The following is a 24,863-nucleotide window of genomic DNA, read 5'->3' as shown; positions in this document are numbered from 1 at the left end:
GCTAACAAAGTACCCGTACGTTAAAAACGATGTGATTTAGCATATTTTTAGTATCGATACTTCATTAAAAGAGCGATCAGAGCGCACGCGCTGCTCCGCTCCGTTAAATGTTGTCTGCACGCTCAGCCGTGATGCGCGCTCACAGGTGAGCACACTCTCACTAGCAACCCCCGGCCCTCCAGCAGACAAGGGAAACGTTATGTGGCCTTCTCAGGAAAAAGTTTGGGGACCCCTGCACATTACCAATGAACAGGTTCATCCACATGACCAATGAACAGGGTTCATCCACATGACCAATGAACAGGTTCATCCACATGACCAATGAACAGGTTCATCCACATGACCAATGAACAGGGTTCATCCACATGACCAATGAACAGGTTCATCCACATGACCAATGAACAGGTTCATCCTCATGACCAATGAACAGGTTCATCCACATGACCAATGAACAGGTTCATCCACATGACCAATGAACAGGTTCATCCACATGACCAATGAACAGGTTCATCCACATGGTGACCAATGAACAGGTTCATCCTCATGACCAATGAACAGGTTCATCCACATGACCAATGAACAGGTTCATCCACATGACCAATGAACAGGTTCATCCACATCACCAATGAACAGGTTCATCCACATGACCAATGAACAGGTTCATCTACATGACCAATGAACAGGTTCATCCACATGACCAATGAACAGGTTCATCCACATGACCAATGAACAGGTTCATCCTCATGACCAATGAACAGGTTCATCACATGACCAATGAACAGGTTCATCACATGACCAATGAACAGGGTTCATCCTCATGACCAATGAACAGGTTCATCCACATGATCAATGAACAGGTTCATCCTCATGACCAATGAACAGGGTTCATCCACATGACCAATGAACAGGTTCATCCACATGACCAATGAACAGGTTCATCCTCATGACCAATGAACAGGTTCATCCACATGACCAATGAACAGGGTTCATCCTCATGACCAATGAACAGGTTCATCCACATGACCAATGAACAGGTTCATCCACATGACCAATGAACAGGTTCATCCTCATGACCAATGAACAGGTTCATCCACATTACCAATGAACAGGGTTCATCCACATGACCAATGAACAGGGTTCATCCACATGACCAATGAACAGGTTCATCCTCATGACCAATGAACAGGTTCATCCTCATGACCAATGAACAGGTTCATCCACATGGTGACCAATGAACAGGTTCATCCTCATGACCAATGAACAGGTTCATCCACATGGTGACCAATGAACAGGTTCATCCTCATGACCAATGAACAGGTTCATCCTCATGACCAATGAACAGGTTCATCCACATGACCAATGAACAGGTTCATCCACATGACCAATGAACAGGGTTCATCCACATGACCAATGAACAGGTTCATCCTCATGACCAATGAACAGGTTCATCCACATTACCAATGAACAGGGTTCATCCACATGACCAATGAACAGGTTCATCCACATGACCAATGAACAGGTTCATCCACATGACCAATGAACAGGTTCATCCTCATGACCAATGAACAGGTTCATCCACATGACCAATGAACAGGTTCATCCCCATGGGGACCAATGGGGTTCCAGGACTCTCTTCATGTCGGCCAACAGACAAACACACTTACGATCTTCTGTATTTTCCACAAATGGAACATTTACAATAAAGATGACTGACTTTTTGACTTATTTTTATAACTTATTATTTGATTATATTTTAAATCTCACGTCCCCATTGGAAGCGAGGGTAACGACACGGTGAAGGAACACAAGCCGAGTGACACGGACCTTCTTGTAGAGGCTGTGGGGGATGTAGTCCTGCTGCTGGCCCCCCCTGCAGATCCCGTAGCACACGGCCGCCACACACAACCTGCACAACAACGACAAGACGGAGAGGGGGCGGAGCCGGGCGTCACGTGACCGCCAACGCCAGAGATGAGGGAGTGAACCACGCGCCACTCACCGGATGCAGAAGAGCATGTCGGCCTGCGAGCTGCAGACCAGCGCCGAGCTCAGAGCCGCCGCCACGCCGACCGGCTCCGGCTGCGCGGTGGGCGGGGCCAGAAGGACCAGAGGGCCGCGGGGCGTGCCGGCGTGGAGGTGCACCACGAACGCCGCCAGGCCGAGCAGGTGGGCGGGGCTCAGCAGCGACGCCTTTTAGACAGGGAGAGGGCGGTGAGGCCGACGGGGGGACCGGGGATGTCGTTTTGCCGTGAAACTGGATCGTGTGTTCGAGTACCTGGTTGTGAAAGAGGTCCCAGACCGCGTGCAGGAGGCCGGAGACGAGCTGCGTGTTGCCGAGCAACGCACCGACGAACCTGGAGGCCCACGGGCTTTGTCTGCAGACACGGAGAAGAGTGTTATTATATTCACTTATTATTTGGGTTATTAATCTATATTATACTCTCTTACATCTGTCTGTTAAACTCCTCAGATTGCTGTTGTCTTACTTTGGATTATTCCCTTTAGCTCCTTATGAGTTCATGGACTTGTCTTAAATCCTTTTATCACGCATAACAAACACATGTGAGAACCGTGAGGTCATCTTCTTGTTCCTGAAGAAGCTTCCAGGTCGGAGGCTTCGCCATCTTGGAATAACGCCGTCGCCAGCTGATTACAATATGCAACTTCACCACGAGGGGGCGCCACTAAAATCCCCACACGCCGCAAAAGCCATTAAACATCTCATCTCGGAGGGCTCGAAAAAAACTAAAATCAATCTCGGCTGTCGAGCGTCAAATTATTTTATGAATCTCGTCCGCGTTGTGTGGAGCGGTGAATATAGAAGTGTTGAAGTGCTTTGAGTGACTAGAAAAGAGATAAACAAGGTCCACGTACCATCTACCAGACGGATGTCCATGCCCAATAATCCCCCTCCCATTGGTCAGCGCCTGACAACAACATCAACACATAACACGCGCCCGGCTCACTTGCTGGGAGCGTTTCCTCTGGAGGCCTCCAGCACACACCGGCAGAAGCTCCTCAGGATCAAGTTGACGGCCTGAGGACACGAGGGAGAGCGTGAGGGGGCGACGGAGGACCCGCCGACGGACACGCGGCGCCCCGTGTGAGGCGGGGGGGGGGGGGGGGGGCGTACTCTGACGTGCAGCTCGGGGGCCGGCCGGACGCTCGTGTGCAGTTCAATGACCGTCCGACCGACCGGCTCATCGGGGTGGCCAGGAAAGATGGCGCTCAGAGTGTGAGAGACCCTGGACAGCTGGGCCGACATCTCTGAGGGAGGAGGAACAAACGCCACCACGTGGTTATGCACGTTCATGAACTACATTGTTGGTATATCGTCCAACTCCAAGTCAGTTATAGAGAGGAGAGAATCTGTTGTTTCCGGGCCTTCCTCCATCTCTGCACACCTCCGTCACGCCCCTCCTCCAGCAGCTCGGTGCATTCCTGCAGCTGCTTCTTCAGGACCTCCAGAGGCTCGTCGCTGGCGTCCGGGCCCTCGGCTCCTCCTGGGAACACAACGGTTACTGAACTGCAACGCAACATGAGGACACGTCAAATCTGTGTGCGATTGCACAATAACCGGGCGGATGACCGTCACCGTTCTGCTGCCGGTGCTTGTGACAGGACTCCAGGTAAGAGGAGTGCTGTGCAGCGGGGATCTTATCGGCCCTGAAGCGGCACAGAGAAGCGTTACTGCTGCCGGACGTCCACAATGCACACACACAGCAGCAGTAATACATCAACACACCGGACAGGATGTCTGTTCCCAATCTACTGACTCACTTCCTCAGAGCCTCGATGAAACTCATCCGAGCGTCGGCTTTCACGGGAAGCTGGAGGAAGGAAAGACACCGTGAGGTGAAGACACGGAGAGACGTGTGACGGCGGAGAGACGCTCACCGTCCTCGGGGTCATCAGAGCGGAGAGGAACCACGCCAGGAAATACGGCCGCCGGAAGATACTGAGGAGGAGGAGGAGGAGGAGGAGGGTCAATACTCAACATGACTAAAGCAGGTTGTCTGAAGCTCTGCGTGTCTCCATGGATACCTGGCCTCCATCACGGTGGCAGAGATCCGCCCCGTGCTCTCAAACAGAGACACCGCCCTCTCCACGTCCTGGGCGGCCTGGCACTGCGGCTGCACACACACACACAACACACAACACACACACACACACACACCCACGCACACAACACACACACGCACACACGCACACACACACACACACACGTTGGGTACCTTTACATGTCCAGCGGTGGTCAACGCAGTCAGCGGCTCGCAGCCAGAGACGCCGCCGGTGTTGCAGGGAGTGCCCGTGTTAACGGGCGACTCGTTGGTCCTCGTCTGTTTACTACACAACTACTTCTTTCACCCGCAGGCCCCAAAGTCACCAGTTAACACGGTCACTCCTGAAACTGAAGCACCGGCTCAGGTCTGAATTCTGAGTGGATGACGGTCACAGTTTTAATTTAACGTGTTCAACTCGTCTGGATGACGTAGAAACGTCCACGTTGGCCTCAAACGTCTCATCGGATCATATTTTTGGGTGGGGGAGACGACCGAGGAGAAGGAAAGGGGACGACGGGGAAGAAGGAAAGGGGACGACGGGGGGAGAAGAAAAGGGGACGACGGTGGGAGAAGGAAAGGGGACGACGGGGGAGAAGGAAAGGGGACGACGGGGGAGAAAGAAAGGGGACGACGGGGGGAGAAGGAAAGGGGACGACGGTGGGAGAAGGAAAGGGGACGACGGGGGAGAAGGAAAGGGGACGACGGGGGAGAAGGAAAGGGGACGACGGGGAGAAGGAAAGGGGACGACGGGGGAGAAGGAAAGGGGACGACGGGGGAGAAGGAAAGGGGACGACGGGGGGAGAAGGAAAGGGGACGACGGTGGGAGAAGGAAAGGGACGACGGGGGAGAAGGAAAGGGGACGACGGGGGGAGAAGGAAAGGGGACGACGGGGGAGAAGGAAAGGGGACGACGGTGGGAGAAGGAAAGGGGACGACGGGGGACAAGGAAAGGGGACGACCGAGGAGAAGGAAAGGGGACGACGGGGGAGAAGGAAAGGGGACGACGGGGGAGAAGGAAAGGGGACGACCGAGGAGAAGGAAAGGGGACGACGGGGGAGAAGGAAAGGGGACGACCGAGGAGAAGGAAAGGGGACGACGGGGGAGAAGGAAAGGGGACGACCGAGGAGAAGGAAAGGGGACGACGGGGAGAAGGAAAGGGGACGACCGAGGAGAAGGAAAGGGGACGACGGGGGAGAAGGAAAGGGGACGACCGAGGAGAAGGAAAGGGGACGACCGAGGAGAAGGAAAGGGGACGACGGGGGAGAAGGAAAGGGGACGACGGGGGAGAAGGAAAGGGGACGACCGGGGAGAAGGAAAGGGGACGACCGAGGAGAAGGAAAGGGGACGACGTGGATCAAAAGAGTCAAAATAAGAGCGTCCTGTGCCGATGACTCGTCATGACACCATTGAACCACCGGGCGGCGCTGTTACCTGCAGTGCCGCTCCTCCTGAGCCGTCCTCGTACAGCCCCATGTCCTCCACCGACTCCTGCACACACAACACATCTGAGCCGGGTGTCGATGTCAGGCCGTCCTCCCGGACCGGCGGACGAATCCCTCGGCGTTCACCTTGAGGTCGGCCAGCCGGGTCTTGGCCAGAGAGACGTACTCCATCAGGAGGCCGCGGTGCTTCACGCGTACGTACGGAGGCTGCAGGACGTGAACCTGGCGGAGGAGAAACCAGCGTGAGGGGCGGAGTCTCTGGTGGAGCTCTCCTCCCAGTGAAGTGAGTCAGAGCCTCTTCCTCACTGTGACGTTGGATCAACTCCTCTGCATTGGAGCGATAACAGAAGTGTGCAGACGTAGCGTGCAGCACCAAGCGGCGCCAGAGGCTCCACGCGCTGACGGGGGGGTTGATGATGCTGTTAGTTGGGAGGAGCTTACGAAAGCAACAATTTATTTATTTGTACTTATATTTCTGCTACGGACGGTCATGTGGTGCTCCTTGTGGTCTGTCGCTGTAGCATGAAAACATGGAGGAACTAGAACGGGCACTTGGTAGAGCGCATACCTTCACATATCACAAGATTGGGCATTGAATTATGAACATGTTGACATTGGTTGCATGCCAATTGGATAAGAATTGACTATGGTAAAAAGAAGATTTTGACCTTTTCATGACCTTGACCTTTGACCCGATCGATCCCAAAATCTAATCAAATGGTCCCCGGATAATAACCAATCATCCCACCCAATTTCATGCGATTCGGTTTAATACTTTTTGAGTTATGCGAGTAACACGCATACAAATAAATAAATAAATACACGGCGATCAAAACATAACCTTCCGCATTTTCAATGCGAAGGTAATTAGCGAGCTACCTAGCTAACTTTAACTAGCCAGCCGCTGAGTGAGTAACACTATAGCTTTAACAACACAAACTCCTCACAACATTTCCTTTAGTCACTAAACCCCCAACGCACTTTTCAGCTGAAGCCCATGTGTGAGCATGTAGTAGCATGTAGCTAGCTAGCATACACATCTCCCACATTCTCAAATGCTCGTCAGCGTTCAGACTGTTGTGTGTCACCACAACAGAACCTTCACGGCACTCGGCTACTTTTTGAACTCGCAGAATCATAACAGTTGTCAGCATATTAGCGTTAGCGATTAGCATGAAAGGATGACGGCTATATGTGTTAAAATAACGAAGCCCTTCTTATGGTCTGTAGCTGTAGCGTGAAGCAATTAACAAGCTACCTAGCTAGATAGCTAACCAGCCAACCCACCGCTAAAGGAGTGAAATGTAACAGCTGAATAGTTTCATCTCCACTTTCTCGTCTCCAAGGAGGACGGCACAGAGACTATCAGCCCGTAATCCTGATATCTGGATATAAAGTCCACCGAACAGAAACTGTCCTTCGTGTGGACTCACGAGGTCGGAGGGGAACTTGACACAGAAGTGGTCGATGTACCTGTTCATACCTGATGGTGAAAGTGTCCTAAACCAACAAGGTTGAGAACGACTGGTTGTATATTTAGAAATTGTTTTGTGAAAGCTTTGAATGTGTAATCCTCATAATCTGAATGAGTTCCTACAGCTCAGAGATAAATGTGTTGTAGTTAAAAAGTTCAATAGTTCCCTCTGAGATATCGTGAAGTGATGAACTGAGGACCTCACCATGTTACTTCAGCACAGTAACGGAGTAAATGTACTTTGTTACTTTCTACCACAGACTGTATAGTATGAAGTTATAGTCCGGAATACTATTTTATAATTTATATATTTGTTTGTATTATGGTGTATTATACTGTCTACACTTATCAAAGCCCACAGACTGTATGAACTATATTTGAGTATTTATGTTTTCTTCTGAATTATTAAAGGTTCATCTGATATATAAAAGATATATATATATATATATTTATATGATGTCTTTAAATGAGGCTTTGAAAACTGTGAGAGACGTGTGCAGAACGTCACCTTGAGGTACTGCGAGGGTTCAAAGGGCACCAGGTCAGAGAGAAACTTCAGCAGAAACACCACCGACTTCTTACTGCCCGCATGGAGGCAGCTGCCCCCCCCGAAAGACATCTGGAGAGGAAGAGTTAGAATTTATTTTATATAGCAAAGAGTCTATAAACTCCCCTCAGAGGCTTTACAATATGGACACACACCACATCTATGACCTGATGAACAATAGATGTCATGTGACCAGATGAACAATAGACGTCATGTGACCAGATGAACAATAGATGTCATGAGACCAGATGAACAATAGATGTCATGTGACCAGATGAACAATAGATGTCATGTGACCAGATGAACAATAGATGTCATGTGACCAGATGAACAATAGATGTCATGAGACCAGATGAACAATAGATGTCATGTGACCAGATGAACAATAGATGTCATGTGACCAGGTGAACAATAGATGTCATGTGACCAGGTGAACAATAGATGTCATGTGACCAGGTGAACAATAGATGTCATGTGACCAGGTGAACAATAGATGTCATGTGACCAGATGAACAATAGATGTCATGTGACTAGATGAACAATAGATGTCATGTGACCTGATGAACAATAGACGTCATGTGACCAGGTTAACAATAGATGTCATGTGACCAGATGAACAATAGATGTCATGTGACCAGATGAACAATAGATGTCATGTGACCAGATGAACAATAGATGTCATGAGACCAGATGAACAATAGATGTCATGTGACCAGATGAACAATAGATGTCATGTGACCAGATGAACAATAGATGTCATGTGACCAGATGAACAATAGATGTCATGTGACCAGATGAACAATAGACGTCATGTGACCAGATGAACACTAGATGTCATGTGACCAGATGAACACTAGATGTCATGAGACCAGATGAACAATAGATGTCATGTGACCACATGAACAATAGATGTCATGTGACCAGATGAACAATAGATGTCATGTGACCAGGTGAACAATAGATGTCATGTGACCAGATGAACAATAGATGTCATGTGACCAGATGAACAATAGATGTCATGTGACCAGATGAACAATAGATGTCATGTGACCAGATGAACAATAGATGTCATGTGACCAGGTGAACAATAGATGTCATGTGACCAGATGAACAATAGATGTCATGTGACCAGATGAACAATAGATGTCATGTGACCAGATGAACAATAGATGTCATGTGACCAGATGAACAATAGATGTCATGTGACCAGATGAACAATAGATGTCATGTGACCAGATGAACAATAGATGTCATGTGACCAGATGAACAATAGATGTCATGAGACCAGATGAACAATAGATGTCATGTGACCAGATGAACAATAGATGTCATGTGACCAGATGAACAATAGATGTCATGTGACCAGGTGAACAATAGATGTCATGTGACCAGATGAACAATAGATGTCATGTGACCAGATGAACAATAGATGTCATGTGACCAGATGAACAATAGATGTCATGTGACCAGATGAACAATAGATGTCATGTGACCAGATGAACAATAGATGTCATGTGACCAGATGAACAATAGATGTCATGTGACCAGATGAACAATAGATGTCATGTGACCAGATGAACAATAGATGTCATGTGACCAGATGAACAATAGATGTCATGTGACCAGATGAACAATAGATGTCATGTGACCAGATGAACAATAGATGTCATGTGACCAGATGAACAATAGATGTCATGTGACCAGATGAACAATAGATGTCATGTGACCAGATGAACAATAGATGTCATGTGACCAGATGAACAATAGATGTCATGTGACCAGATGAACAATAGATGTCATGTGACCAGATGAACAATAGATGTCATGTGACCAGATGAACAATAGATGTCATGTGACCAGATGAACAATAGATGTCATGTGACCAGATGAACAATAGATGTCATGTGACCAGATGAACAATAGATGTCATGTGACCAGATGAACAATAGATGTCATGTGACCAGATGAACAATAGATGTCATGTGACCAGATGAACAATAGATGTCATGTGACCAGATGAACAATAGATGTCATGTGACCAGATGAACAATAGATGTCATGTGACCAGATGAACAATAGATGTCATGTGACCAGATGAACAATAGATGTCATGTGACCAGATGAACAATAGATGTCATGTGACCAGATGAACAATAGATGTCATGTGACCAGGTGAACAATAGATGTCATGTGACCAGGTGAACAATAGATGTCATGTGACCAGATGAACAATAGATGTCATGTGACCAGATGAACAATAGATGTCATGTGACCAGATGAACAATAGATGTCATGTGACCAGGTGAACAATAGATGTCATGTGACCAGATGAACAATAGATGTCATGTGACCAGATGAACAATAGATGTCATGTGACCAGGTGAACAATAGATGTCATGTGACCAGGTGAACAATAGATGTCATGTGACCAGATGAACAATAGATGTCATGTGACCAGATGAACAATAGATGTCATGTGACCAGGTGAACAATAGATGTCATGTGACCAGATGAACAATAGATGTCATGTGACCAGGTGAACAATAGATGTCATGTGACCAGATGAACAATAGATGTCATGTGACCAGATGAACAATAGATGTCATGTGACCAGATGAACAATAGATGTCATGTGACCAGATGAACAATAGATGTCATGTGACCAGATGAACAATAGATGTCATGTGACCAGATGAACAATAGATGTCATGTGACCAGATGAACAATAGATGTCATGTGACCAGATGAACAATAGATGTCATGTGACCAGATGAACAATAGATGTCATGTGACCAGATGAACAATAGATGTCATGTGACCAGATGAACAATAGATGTCATGTGACCAGATGAACAATAGATGTCATGTGACCAGATGAACAATAGATGTCATGTGACCAGATGAACAATAGATGTCATGTGACCAGATGAACAATAGATGTCATGTGACCAGATGAACAATAGATGTCATGTGACCAGATGAACAATAGATGTCATGTGACCAGATGAACAATAGATGTCATGTGACCAGATGAACAATAGATGTCATGTGACCAGATGAACAATAGATGTCATGTGACCAGATGAACAATAGATGTCATGTGACCAGATGAACAATAGATGTCATGTGACCAGATGAACAATAGATGTCATGTGACCAGATGAACAATAGATGTCATGTGACCAGATGAACAATAGATGTCATGTGACCAGATGAACAATAGATGTCATGTGACCAGATGAACAATAGATGTCATGTGACCAGATGAACAATAGATGTCATGTGACCAGATGAACAATAGATGTCATGTGACCAGATGAACAATAGATGTCATGTGACCAGATGAACAATAGATGTCATGTGACCAGATGAACAATAGATGTCATGTGACCAGATGAACAATAGATGTCATGTGACCAGATGAACAATAGATGTCATGTGACCAGATGAACAATAGATGTCATGTGACCAGATGAACAATAGATGTCATGTGACCAGATGAACAATAGATGTCATGTGACCAGATGAACAATAGATGTCATGTGACCAGATGAACAATAGATGTCATGTGACCAGATGAACAATAGATGTCATGTGACCAGATGAACAATAGATGTCATGTGACCAGATGAACAATAGATGTCATGTGACCAGATGAACAATAGATGTCATGTGACCAGATGAACAATAGATGTCATGTGACCAGATGAACAATAGATGTCATGTGACCAGATGAACAATAGATGTCATGTGACCAGATGAACAATAGATGTCATGTGACCAGATGAACAATAGATGTCATGTGACCAGATGAACAATAGATGTCATGTGACCAGATGAACAATAGATGTCATGTGACCAGATGAACAATAGATGTCATGTGACCAGGTGAACAATAGATGTCATGTGACCAGATGAACAATAGATGTCATGTGACCAGGTGAACAATAGATGTCATGTGACCAGATGAACAATAGATGTCATGTGACCAGATGAACAATAGATGTCATGTGACCAGGTGAACAATAGATGTCATGTGACCAGATGAACAATAGATGTCATGTGACCAGATGAACAATAGATGTCATGTGACCAGATGAACAATAGATGTCATGTGACCAGATGAACAATAGATGTCATGTGACCAGATGAACAATAGATGTCATGTGACCAGATGAACAATAGATGTCATGTGACCAGATGAACAATAGATGTCATGTGACCAGATGAACAATAGATGTGACCAGATGAACAATAGATGTCATGTGACCAGATGAACAATAGATGTCATGTGACCAGATGAACAATAGATGTCATGTGACCAGATGAACAATAGATGTCATGTGACCAGATGAACAATAGATGTCATGTGACCAGATGAACAATAGATGTCATGTGACCAGATGAACAATAGATGTCATGTGACCAGATGAACAATAGATGTCATGTGACCAGATGAACAATAGATGTCATGTGACCAGATGAACAATAGATGTCATGTGACCAGATGAACAATAGATGTCATGTGACCAGATGAACAATAGATGTCATGTGACCAGATGAACAATAGATGTCATGTGACCAGATGAACAATAGATGTCATGTGACCAGATGAACAATAGATGTCATGTGACCAGATGAACAATAGATGTCATGTGACCAGATGAACAATAGATGTCATGTGACCAGATGAACAATAGATGTCATGTGACCAGATGAACAATAGATGTCATGTGACCAGATGAACAATAGATGTCATGTGACCAGATGAACAATAGATGTCATGTGACCAGATGAACAATAGATGTCATGTGACCAGATGAACAATAGATGTCATGTGACCAGATGAACAACAGATGTCATGTGACCAGATGAACAATAGATGCCATGTGACCAGATGAACAATAGATGTCATGTGACCAGATGAACAATAGATGTCATGTGACCAGGTGAACAATAGATGCCATGTGACCAGATGAACAATAGATGTCATGTGACCAGATGAACAACAGATGTCATGTGACCAGATGAACAATAGATGCCATGTGACCAGATGAACAATAGATGTCATGTGACCAGGTGAACAATAGACGTCATGTGACCAGATGAACAATATATGTCATGTGACCAGGTGAACAATAGATGTCATCTGACCAGATGAACAATAGATGTCATGTGACCAGATGAACAACAGATGTCATGTGACCAGATGAACAATAGATGCCATGTGACCAGATGAACAATAGATGTCATGTGACCAGATGAACAACAGATGTCATGTGACCAGATGAACAATAGATGCCATGTGACCAGATGAACAATAGATGTCATGTGACCAGGTGATCAATAGATGTCATGTGACCAGGTGAACAATAGATGTCATGTGACCAGATGAACAATAGATGTCATGTGACCAGATGAACAATAGATGTCATGTGACCAGATGAACACTAGATGTCATGTGACCAGGTGAACAATAGATGTCATGTGACCAGGTGAACAATAGATGCCATGTGACCAGATGAACAATAGATGTCATGTGACCAGATGAACAACAGATGTCATGTGACCAGATGAACAATAGATGCCATGTGACCAGATGAACAATAGATGTCATGTGACCAGGTGAACAATAGACGTCATGTGACCAGATGAACAATATATGTCATGTGACCAGGTGAACAATAGATGTCATCTGACCAGATGAACAATAGATGTCATGTGACCAGATGAACAACAGATGTCATGTGACCAGATGAACAATAGATGCCATGTGACCAGATGAACAATAGATGTCATGTGACCAGGTGAACAATAGATGTCATGTGACCAGGTGAACAATAGATGTCATGTGACTAGATGAACAGAGTTACATGAACACATTCAATGAATATAATAGAATGCTAAAAGTAAAAACTACATATTGAGGAGCTTAACTCTGTGACAAGAACAGAAATAAAAACAGACAATCCCACGACCTTGGGAAGTGTTGCATCATGGGTTTGAACAACAACCCTATAAACACACACACACACGCACACACACACACACTCAATATGAAACCTTGAACCAGGTGCTGTAGGAGGGGAAGATGGCGGGTCCCTCCAGCGCCCCCTGTCGGGCCAACAGGAAGGCCGTGATCATGTTCTCCAGGTCGTAGCCTTGGAACGCCGAGCTTAGCAGTCTGGACAGCAGCTCTGGAGCGGAGCAACAGACCAGGTGTGAGGAGCTTCACACCCCTCAGGTAGCCATGGGACAATGTCACCAATGCTTCAGTGAGTGAACACTCTGGATGCATTCGCATGAACGGCCTCTGGCCTCTATATTTGATTTCCTTCCTAAAAGTGGCCAAACGTCTTCGTAGTTCATAACATGGTGTAGCTCCTCCTCCTCCTCCTCCTCGTACCCGTCAGGCTGCGCTGGGCTCCGGGGTTGTAGACCAGCAGCGTGGATAGGAAGCTCAGCACGTGCTTCCAGTTGACCTCGTGGGTTTCCAGAACCTGCTGCAGGTGACGGAGCAGCTGCTCCACGCTGGAGACCACGGCCAGCTGGGACCGGAACACAGACATCGTCAGGTAACCTCAACGGATCACCATGGTGACCAATGAACAGGTTCATCACATGACCAATGAACAGGTTCATCACATGACCAATGAACAGGTTCATCCACATGGTGAACAATGAACAGGTTCATCCACATGACCAATGAACAGGTTCATCCTCATGACCAATGAACAGGTTCATCCACATGACCAATGAACAGGTTCATCCTCATGACCAATGAACAGGTTCATCCTCATGACCAATGAACAGGTTCATCCACATGACCAATGAACAGGTTCATTCACATGGTGACCAATGAACAGGTTCATCCTCATGACCAATGAACAGGTTCATCACATGACCAATGAACAGGTTCATCCTCATGACCAATGAACAGGTTCATCCACATGACCAATGAACAGGTTCATCCACATGACCAATGAACAGGTTCATCCACATGACCAATGAACAGGTTCATCCACATGGTGACCAATGAAGGTTCATCCTCATGACCAATGAACAGGTTCATCCTCATGACCAATGAACAGGTTCATCCACATGGTGACCAATGAACAGGTTCATCCACATGACCAATGAAGGTTCATCCTCATGACCAATGAACAGGTTCATCCTCATGACCAATGAACAGGTTCATCCACATGATCAATGAACAGGTTCATCCACATGACCAATGAACAGGTTCATCCTCATGACCAATGAACAGGTTCATCCACATGACCAATGAACAGGTTCATCCTCATGACCAATGAACAGGTTCATCCACATGATCAATGAACAGGGTTCATCCACATGACCAATGAACAGGTTCATCCACATGATCAATGAACAGGTTCATCCTCATGACCAATGAACAGGGTCATCCTCATGACCAATGAACAGGTTCATCCTCATGACCAATGAACAGGTTCATCCACATGACCAATGAACAGGGTCATCCTCATGACCAATGAACAGGTTCATCCTCATGACCAATGAACAGGTTCATCACATGACCAATGAACAGGTTCATCCTCATGACCAATGAACAGATTCATCCTCATGACCAATTAACAGGTTCATCCACATGACCAATGAACAGGTTCATCCACATGGTGACCAATGAAGGTTCATCCACATGACCAATGAACAGGTTCATCCACATGGTGACCAATGAAGGTTCATCCTCATGACCAATGAACAGGTTCATCACATGACCAATGAACAGGTTCATCCTCATGACCAATGAACAGGTTCATCCTCATGACCAATGAACAGGTTCATCCACATGATCAATGAACAGGTTCATCCACATGACCAATGAACAGGTTCATCCACATGACCAATGAACAGGTTCATCCTCATGACCAATGAACAGGTTCATCCACATGACCAATGAACAGGTTCATCCTCATGACCAATGAACAGGTTCATCCACATGATCAATGAACAGGTTCATCCACATGACCAATGAACAGGTTCATCCTCATGACCAATGAACAGGTTCATCCTCATGACCAATGAACAGGTTCATCCTCATGACCAATGAACAGGTTCATCCACATGACCAATGAACAGGTTCATCCTCATGACCAATGAACAGGTTCATCCACATGACCAATGAACAGGTTCATCCACATGACCAATGAACAGGTTCATCCTCATGACCAATGAACAGGTTCATCCACATGACCAATGAACAGGTTCATCCTCATGACCAATGAACAGGTTCATCCTCATGACCAATGAACAGGTTCATCCACATGACCAATGAACAGGTTCATCCACATGACCAATGAACAGGTTCATCCTCATGACCAATGAACAGGTTCATCCACATGACCAATGAACAGGTTCATCCTCATGACCAATGAACAGGTTCATCCACATGACCAATGAACAGGTTCATCCTCATGACCAATGAACAGGTTCATCACATGACCAATGAACAGGTTCATCCTCATGACCAATGAACAGGTTCATCCACATGACCAATGAACAGGTTCATCCTCATGACCAATGAACAGGTTCATCCTCATGACCAATGAACAGGTTCATCCACATGACCAATGAACAGGTTCATCCACATGACCAATGAACAGGTTCATCCTCATGACCAATGAACAGGTTCATCACATGACCAATGAACAGGTTCATCCTCATGACCAATGAACAGGTTCATCCTCATGACCAATGAACAGGTTCATCCTCATGACCAATGAACAGGTTCATCCACATGACCAATGAACAGGTTCATCCTCATGACCAATGAACAGGTTCATCCTCATGACCAATGAACAGGTTCATCCACATGACCAATGAACAGGTTCATCCTCATGACCAATGAACAGGTTCATCCTCATGACCAATGAACAGGTTCATCCACATGATCAATGAACAGGGTTCATCCACATGATCAATGAACAGGTTCATCCACATGATCAATGAACAGGTTCATCCTCATGACCAATGAACAGGTTCATCCTCATGACCAATGAACAGGTTCATCCACATGACCAATGAACAGGTTCATCCTCATGACCAATGAACAGGTTCAGCCACATGACCAATGAACAGGTTCATCCTCATGACCAATGAACAGGTTCATCCACATGGTGACCAATGAACAGGTTCATCCTCATGACCAATGAACAGGTTCATCCACATGGTGACCAATGAACAGGTTCATCCTCATGACCAATGAACAGGTTCATCCACATGACTCCTTTAACATGTTCACGCTTTGTTTCATTGCAGCCATTTGATAAAATCAAAAAAGCTCATTTTATTTCTCATTGTCACTCAGCTCCATGTTGACAGGGAAAAAACAGAAATGTAGAAATGTTTGCAAATGTATTAAAAAATAGAAACTGAAGTCTCCCCTTTAGAATGTGAAGGGGTCTGAGTACGTTCCCCACATCAATGACCTTCAAGGACAACGTTCCCCACATCAATGACCTTCAAGGACAACGTTCCCCACATCAATGACCTTCAAGGACAACGTTCCCCACATCAATGACCTTCAAGGACACCGTTCCCCACATCAATGACCTTCAAGGACAACGTTCCCCACATCAATGACCTTCAAGGACAACGTTCTTCTCCTTCGTCTCTTTTACCTTCCGGAACAGAGCGGTCAGCGAGCGCTCGGCTTTGGCGAAGGTCCACTCCTTCTGCAGAGCGATGGCGTCGGACACTGCGGAGACGACGTGAGTTCAGAGTTCTGACGGCGGTCGCGGGAGCGCCACGAAGCCGAGCGACGGGGGAACGCCGCGCGTGCTTACCGGTGAGTCGAGGCTTGTGCGTGAGCGTCCGCGTGAGGGCGTGCGTGAAGAAGCGCCGGAGGCTCTCCGCCGACGCCGAGGCGCCGCACAGCGAGGCGTCCAACACCCGGATCCTGTGAGGAGACGGGGACGTCAGACGGAGGCAATACATCGTCTTTCTGTGAGGAACCGCCACTCGACGTTTATATATCGACATGAGGAGCCTGTAGTGATGAGCTCCGCCCCCCATGGCCGTGTGGGCGGAGCCTGATGCTCACATTAAGATCAGAGAAGGTTTGAGGAACGGCGTTCAAAACTCAACCAACTGCCTCACGTCATAAAGCTTGATAACACACAGGAAGAACCACGAACCACAGCTCGGCCCCCGCTGCGGGCCCCTGACGGTCCTCCACGGCGTCCAGCAGCCCTGAAGAGACGGAGAGAAGAAGGAAGCAGGGAAGTGAAGAGGACGCTGGCGTAGGGAACAGGCGGAGGACGGAGGCTCTGACTCACAGGAGAGCATGTCGTCCAGCACCGAGCAGCAGAGCGGGGGGGCCCTCCGGTCGGGGGCCGCTGGGTCCTGCGTCGGATCAAAGCCACTTCCCACCAAGACCCCCACCACAGCTGAAACACAGGAGGTCTTCAGCTCCACCGTCCTCAGAGCCCGGTGAACACCGTGTGGGCTCGACGCCATGAGGGCACGTTTCTGCCGACTCGGATATTCAGCTGTGTGAATTTGAGCTGGCTGTGGAAACCCTCTGGGCACCGCGTGCAATGCATTCTGGGATGGGCCGTCTCGGGCCAATAAAGAGCGCACCGAGGGGATGCGCTGCCTCCCGTCTGCCGTCGACACCGAGTGGCCGTGACACTAGACGAGGGCTTTCCCTTTCCATCACTCGTTCTTTTTCTGACCACATTTCTAATCCAGAGCGGCCCGTGTGCTTCGGGTTCGGTGGCGTTCTTACTCGACATCACTTCCTGCCGGACTCGGTCGGTCTCCTCGTCCCGTCTGCTCGTCCAGCCGCACAGCGCCTTCATCCCAGACACCAGCCACAGCCTCGCGTCTTCATCACTGAGTGGAGAAACAGAACGGGGGTCAACTTCAGGTGCCGCAGGGGTCGGCCGCGCTTTGTAACCACCACGCCTCAACCGTCCACACGGGGGCGCTAGAGCTCAGTTGCACCAATAACTGTTAATACTTTGGATTTCAGGTACTTTGACTTCCTGTCTGAAATAACCAGAAGATGAAAAGTACTCACGAGGTCGTGGACCGGTGAGTCGTGGAAAAATTTCCAATTTTACTTCATTCATCGGTCGCAAAAAATATTATTTAGTTTTTCCGGAAATAATGAACTATGAAAGTCATAAAATAATAAATAAATAAATATAAAAGTAATAAAATAAAATAATAAATAAATATATTATTTATTATAAAATAAATAAAATAAAATAAATAAATAAAATAAATACAATAAATACAATAAATAAAATAATGAACTATGAAAGTCATCTTTTCTTTGGAGTCACTTTCACTGCACCGCCCCCGTCGTGCTGGTGTGTCGCTGCTCTGGATGTCTTTATCTGTTGCCCCACACACACTCCAGTATGATCCTCTCTGCCTAAAGGTAACTGACGGTGTTTCTTACGTCTCGATGATGGACGTCAGGCTGAGGATGTTGTGAGAGTGGAGGCGGAGCACCAGCTCCATGTGGGGGAGCGTCTGGAGAACAAGGACACGGTTCACTTGAGGAACACAACGAGAGCTCAATGAAATCTTTACAGGAGTTATCAAAGGCTTGTTAAACTTAAGGGAATTACAAACAGTGCAAAACCGCTTCAGAATTAATCAGGTGACATGTTTACACACACACATACACACAGACACACACACACACAGACACACAAACAAACACACACACCTGGTCCCTCCTGTACTCCTGCCACAGCAGTAGAGGGCTCAGCGCTCCCTGTGACATCAGCTCTCTGCTGGACTCCAGCAGGAGGCCCAGCTGGACCTGTGAGGACAGAGAGGGGACACATGGTCCACTAGAGCCCTGTAGAACAAGAGTCCACTAGAGTCCTGTAGAACAAGAGTCCACTACAGTCCTGTAGAACAAGAGTCCATAAGGAGAGAGGAGAGGAGCTCAGTGTATCCTAAGTGTCCATAAGGAGAGAGGAGAGGAGAGAGGTGCTCAGTGTATCCTAAGCGTCCATAAGGAGAGAGGAGAGGAGAGAGGAGCTCAGTGTATCCTAAACGTCCATAAGGAGAGAGGAGAGGAGAGAGGTGCTCAGTGTATCCTAAGCGTCCATAAGGAGAGAGGAGAGAAGAGAGGAGGTCAGTGTATCCTAAGTGTCCATAAGGAGAGGAGAGAGGAGAGGAGCTCAGTGTATCCTAAGTGTCCATAAGGAGAGAGGAGAGGAGAGAGGAGCTCAGTGTATCCTAAGCGTCCATAAGGAGAGAGGAGAGGAGAGAGGAGCTCAGTGTATCCTAAGCGTCCATAAGGAGAGAGGAGAGAGGAGCTCAGTGTATCCTAAGTCTCCATAAGGAGAGAGGAGAGGAGAGAGAAGCTCAGTGTATCCTAAGCGTCCATAAGGAGAGAGAGAGGAGAGAGGAGCTCAGTGTATCCTAAGCGTCCATAAGGAGAGAGGAGAGAGGAGCTCAGTGTATCCTAAGCATCCATAAGGAGAGAGGAGAGGAGAGAGGAGCTCAGTGTATCCTAAGCGTCCATAAGGAGAGAGGAGAGGAGAGAGGAGCTCAGTGTATCCTAAGCGTCCATAAGGAGAGAGGAGAGGTGCTCAGTGTATCCTAAGCGTCCATAAGGAGAGAGGAGCTCAGTGTATCCTAAGCGTCCATAAGGAGAGAGGAGAGAGGAGCTCAGTGTATCCTAAGCGTCCATAAGGAGAGAGAGAGAGGAGCTCAGTGTATCCTAAGCGTCCATAAGGAGAGAGGAGAGGAGAGGAGCTCAGTGTATCCTAAGCGTCCATAAGGAGAGAGGAGCTCAGTGTATCCTAAGCGTCCATAAGGAGAGAGGAGCTCAGTGTATCCTAAGCGTCCATAAGGAGAGAGGAGAGGAGAGGTGCTCAGTGTATCCTAAGTGTCCATAAGGAGAGAGGAGGAGAGAGGAGCTCAGTGTATCCTAAGCGTCCATAAGGAGAGAGGAGAGGAGAGAGAAGCTCAGTGTATCCTAAGCGTCCATAAGGAGAGAGGAGAGAGGAGCTCAGTGTATCCTAAGCGTCCATAAGGAGAGAGGAGGAGAGAGGAGCTCAGTGTATCCTAAGCGTCCATAAGGTGAGAGGAGAGGAGAGAGGAGCTCAGTGTATCCTAAGCGTCCATAAGGAGAGAGGAGAGAGGTGCTCAGTGTATCCTAAGCGTCCATAAGGAGAGAGGAGAGGAGAGAGGAGCTCAGTGTATCCTAAGCGTCCATAAGGAGAGAGGAGAGGAGAGAGGAGCTCAGTGTATCCTAAGCGTCCATAAGGAGAGAGGAGAGGAGAGAGGAGCTCAGTGTATCCTCAGCGTCCATAAGGAGAGAGGAGAGGAGAGAGGAGCTCAGTGTATCCTAAGCATCCATAAGGTGAGAGGAGAGGAGAGAGGAGCTCAGTGTATCCTAAGCGTCCATAAGGAGAGAGGAGAGGAGAGAGGAGCTCAGTGTATCCTAAGCGTCCATAAGGAGAGAGGAGAGGAGAGAGGAGCTCAGTGTATCCTCACGTCCCCCTCAGCCTCTCAGCCTCTAGCAGCATCTCTAGGTCTGGACCAGGTGAACCTGGTTCAGGTCTCACTATCAGACCATCAAGAGGAAAGTCTTCAGTCTCCATGAGGGGGCGGAGTCTGCCTCCAGGACTGAAGGTGGAGCTGGTTCATAAAAGAGGAGGAGCTTGATACCTGAAGGCTCTGGCTCCTCCTACTTTAGACTCTAGGGACCACCAGTAGCCCCGCATTAACAGCACCAACTCCAGAAAGTGGTTTCCACTCTGCCAACACTGTGAACATGGCTGCCAGACCGTTCTAGATCCTCGACTCACTCGCTGAGAGGAGGCGAGGACGCCTCCGTGCTGATCTTCGTCCTCGCTTCCCACGATCTCCGTCAGCCTCTCCAGCGTCATCTTCACCGCCAGCGCCGCCGCCGGGACCCCCAGCTGTGAGGCCCGCCGCCGCAGCTCGCCCGCTGTCCACAGAAAACACGGCCTGTAGTTCACACTGTGAGGTGAGGGGACACTGGGGGGTGAGGGGACACTGTGAGGTGAGGGGACACTGGGGGGTGAGGGGACACTGTGAGGTGAGGGGACACTGGGGGGTGAGGGGACACTGAGAGGTGAGGGGACACTGAGAGGTGAGGGGACACTGAGAGGTGAGGGGACACTGAGAGGTGAGGGGACACTGAGAGGTGAGGGGACACTGAGAGGTGAGGGGACACTGAGGGGTGAGGGGACACTGAGAGGTGAGGGGACACTGAGGGGTGAGGGGACACTGAGAGGTGAGGGGACACTGAGAGGTGAGGGCACACTGAGGGTGAGGGACACGGAGAGGTGAGGGGACACTGAGGGGTGAGGGGACACTGAGAGGTGAGGGGACACTGAGAGGTGAGGGGACACTGAGGGGTGAGGGGACACTGAGAGGTGAGGGGACACTGTGAGGTGAGGGGACACTGAGAGGTGAGGGGACACTGAGGGGTGAGGGGACACTGAGAGGTGAGGGACACTGAGGGTGAGGGGACACTGAGAGGTGAGGGACACTGAGGGTGAGGGACACTGAGGGGTGAGGGACACTGTGAGGTGAGGGGACACTGAGGGTGAGGGACACTGAGAGGTGAGGGACACTGAGGGTGAGGGGACACTGGGGGGTGAGGGGACACTGAGGGTGAGGGGACACTGAGGGTGAGGGGACACTGAGGGGTGAGGGACACTGAGAGGTGAGGGACACTGGGGTGAGGGGACACTGAGAGGTGAGGGACACTGAGGGTGAGGGGACACTGTGAGGTGAGGGGACACTGAGAGGTGAGGGGACACTGTGAGGTGAGGGGACACTGAGAGGTGGAGGGACACTGAGGGGTGAGGGGACACTGAGAGGTGAGGGGACACTGAGGGGTGAGGGGACACTGAGAGGTGAGGGGACACTGAGGGGTGAGGGGACACTGAGAGGTGAGGGGACACTGTGAGGTGAGGGACACTGAGAGGTGAGGGACACTGGGGTGAGGGGACACTGTGAGGTGAGGGACACTGGGGGTGAGGGACACTGTGAGGTGAGGGACACTGGGGTGAGGGACACTGGGGTGAGGGACACTGGGGGTGAGGGGACACTGTGAGGTGAGTGGACACTGGGGGGTGAGGGGACACTGTGAGGTGAGGGGACACTGGGGGTGAGGGACACTGTGAGGTGAGGGGACACTGAGAGGTGAGGGGACACTGTGAGGTGAGGGACACTGGGGGTGAGGGGACACTGGGGTGAGGGGACACTGGGGGTGAGGGGACACTGGGGGTGAGGGGACACTGAGGGTGAGGGACACTGAGGGTGAGGGACACTGGAGGGTGAGGGACACTGAGGGGTGAGCGGACACTGTGAGGTGAGGGGACACTGTGAGGTGAGGGGACACTGAGGGTGAGGGACACTGAGGGTGAGGGGACACTGGGAGGTGAGGGACACTGAGGGTGAGGGACACTGAGGGGTGAGGGGACACTGGGGGTGAGGGACACTGAGGGTGAGGGACACTGAGGGGTGAGGGACACTGGGAGGTGAGGGACACTGGGGTGAGGGACACTGTGAGGTGAGGGGACACTGAGGGGTGAGGGGACACTGTGAGGTGAGGGGACACTGAGGGGTGAGGGGACACTGTGAGGTGAGGGGACACTGGGGGGTGAGGGGACACTGAGGGGTGAGGGGACACTGAGGGGTGAGGGGACACTGAGGGGTGAGGGGACACTGGGAGGTGAGGGGACACTGAGGGGTGAGGGGACACTGTGAGGGACACTGAGGTGAGGGACACTGGAGGTGAGGGACACTGAGGGTGAGGGACACTGTGAGGTGAGGGACACTGAGGGGTGAGGGGACACTGGGGGGTGAGGGGACACTGTGAGGTGAGGGGACACTGAGGGTGAGGGACACTGAGGGGTGAGGGGACACTGAGGGGTGAGGGGACACTGGGAGGTGAGGGGACACTGAGGGGTGAGGGGACACTGAGGGGTGAGGGGCCACTGTGAGGTGAGGGGACACTGAGGGGTGAGGGGCCACTGTGAGGTGAGGGGACACTGAGGGGTGAGGGGACACTGGGAGGTGAGGGGACACTGGGGGGTGAGGGGTCACTGGGGGGTGAGGGGCCACTGTGAGGTGAGGGGACACTGGGAGGTGAGGGGACACTGAGGGGTGAGGGGCCACTGTGAGGTGAGGGGACACTGAGGGGTGAGGGGACACTGGGAGGTGAGGGGACACTGAGGGGTGAGGGGCCACTGTGAGGTGAGGGGACACTGAGGGGCGAGGGGACACTGGGAGGTGAGGGACACTGGGGTGAGGGTCACTGGGGGTGAGGGGCACTGTGGGTGAGGGACACTGGGAGGTGAGGGACACTGGGGTGAGGGACACTGGGAGGTGAGGGGACACTGGGAGGTGAGGGGACACTGGGGGGTGAGGGGACACTGGGAGGTGAGGGGACACTGGGGGGTGAGGGGTCACTGGGGGGTGAGGGGCCACTGTGTGCCTCATCACTCACCCAGCAGGGGCCCTGCGCCGGTGGTGGACGTGGCCCCGTCAGACGGTTTCTGAGTGACGATGTTTGCCGGATCTCGATTCTGCAGAAAATTAAGAAAGACACTTTTTTTCTAGAACTTGAATGAATAAAATGTGCGGTCCTAAGCAGTTGAAGGAGCAGCTCTCCTCAGGCTGCTGCTATCAGAGCAACGTTCCTCCGACCCACAATGCAATGCAGGATATTTAAGTCAGTGAGTGGCACACCCTGACTCACCCAGACCTCCCGCAGCAGACCGCGCAGGTCCTGCTGCTGCTCCAGCAGCTGCAGCGCCGCCTCCTGCAGCCGCGGAGCCGCGTCCGGCCTCGGCCTCTTCACCACGCGGCCAGCTGGGGGAGGAGGAGGAGGAGGAGGAGGAGGAGGAGGAGGAGGAGGAGGAGGAGGAGGAGGAGGAGGGCACACGTTTATATGGACGCCTTTTGCAAAAATCTCAGCTGACTTGATTAACCTGCTGTGGTCACCACACCAGCGTCAGAAACACATGAGGGCAAAGGGCAAAACTGCCCCTAAGCAATATAATGTTGCCCCTGATATCACGAGGAGGCAACACATGCCCCTTCATTGAGATAGTTCAATCGCCTTTTGTTTTTGTTCGTCTGTCCTATCTGTGTTACATGTACAACGTAAAAAAAACTATATTGAATTATAGAAAAACATAGAAATAAGTTAGAATTGTTAATAGTTGTTTAAAAAATGTAACGATAAATAACCACAAATAAATAAGAATAATATTTTATATGATTGTTTGATTTATGTTTTCTGTTTGTTTTTTGTTCAAAAATATTTAAGAAAACACTTTG

At 49.2% G+C, this 24,863-nt stretch overlaps 1 protein-coding gene across 3 annotated transcripts in view; it reads right to left on the bottom strand.

The window, feature by feature from the left end:
• LOC130194742 (Fanconi anemia group A protein homolog) overlaps positions 1-24,863 on the bottom strand; it is a 37,922-nt gene that overhangs the window by 12,040 nt on the left and 1,019 nt on the right. For 2 of the 3 annotated variants that reach the window (XM_056415866.1, XM_056415867.1), the window contains exons 2-26: positions 24,280-24,392; positions 24,028-24,106; positions 21,350-21,492; positions 19,249-19,344; positions 18,976-19,049; positions 18,295-18,401; positions 17,843-17,953; positions 17,702-17,756; positions 17,351-17,463; positions 17,186-17,262; positions 13,933-14,074; positions 13,590-13,723; positions 7,488-7,598; positions 5,632-5,727; positions 5,495-5,551; positions 4,045-4,133; positions 3,898-3,958; positions 3,781-3,830; positions 3,596-3,666; positions 3,405-3,503; positions 3,134-3,267; positions 2,967-3,037; positions 2,276-2,375; positions 2,000-2,190; positions 1,825-1,906 (exon numbers count right to left, since the gene is read on the bottom strand). In XM_056415866.1, coding sequence (XP_056271841.1) covers positions 1,825-1,906; positions 2,000-2,190; positions 2,276-2,375; positions 2,967-3,037; positions 3,134-3,267; positions 3,405-3,503; positions 3,596-3,666; positions 3,781-3,830; positions 3,898-3,958; positions 4,045-4,133; positions 5,495-5,551; positions 5,632-5,727; positions 7,488-7,598; positions 13,590-13,723; positions 13,933-14,074; positions 17,186-17,262; positions 17,351-17,463; positions 17,702-17,756; positions 17,843-17,953; positions 18,295-18,401; positions 18,976-19,049; positions 19,249-19,344; positions 21,350-21,492; positions 24,028-24,106; positions 24,280-24,392 — 2,456 coding nt within the window. The remainder of the gene's footprint in view (positions 1-1,824; positions 1,907-1,999; positions 2,191-2,275; positions 2,376-2,966; positions 3,038-3,133; positions 3,268-3,404; positions 3,504-3,595; positions 3,667-3,780; positions 3,831-3,897; positions 3,959-4,044; positions 4,134-5,494; positions 5,552-5,631; positions 5,728-7,487; positions 7,599-13,589; positions 13,724-13,932; positions 14,075-17,185; positions 17,263-17,350; positions 17,464-17,701; positions 17,757-17,842; positions 17,954-18,294; positions 18,402-18,975; positions 19,050-19,248; positions 19,345-21,349; positions 21,493-24,027; positions 24,107-24,279; positions 24,393-24,863) is intronic. The other variant, XM_056415868.1, reaches the window with a different exon arrangement.

This window comes from Pseudoliparis swirei, chromosome 6 (assembly GCF_029220125.1).
Source record: "Pseudoliparis swirei isolate HS2019 ecotype Mariana Trench chromosome 6, NWPU_hadal_v1, whole genome shotgun sequence".
Classification (NCBI taxonomy): Eukaryota; Metazoa; Chordata; class Actinopteri; order Perciformes; family Liparidae; genus Pseudoliparis; species Pseudoliparis swirei.
This window is presented reverse-complemented; position numbering and strand designations above follow the sequence as displayed.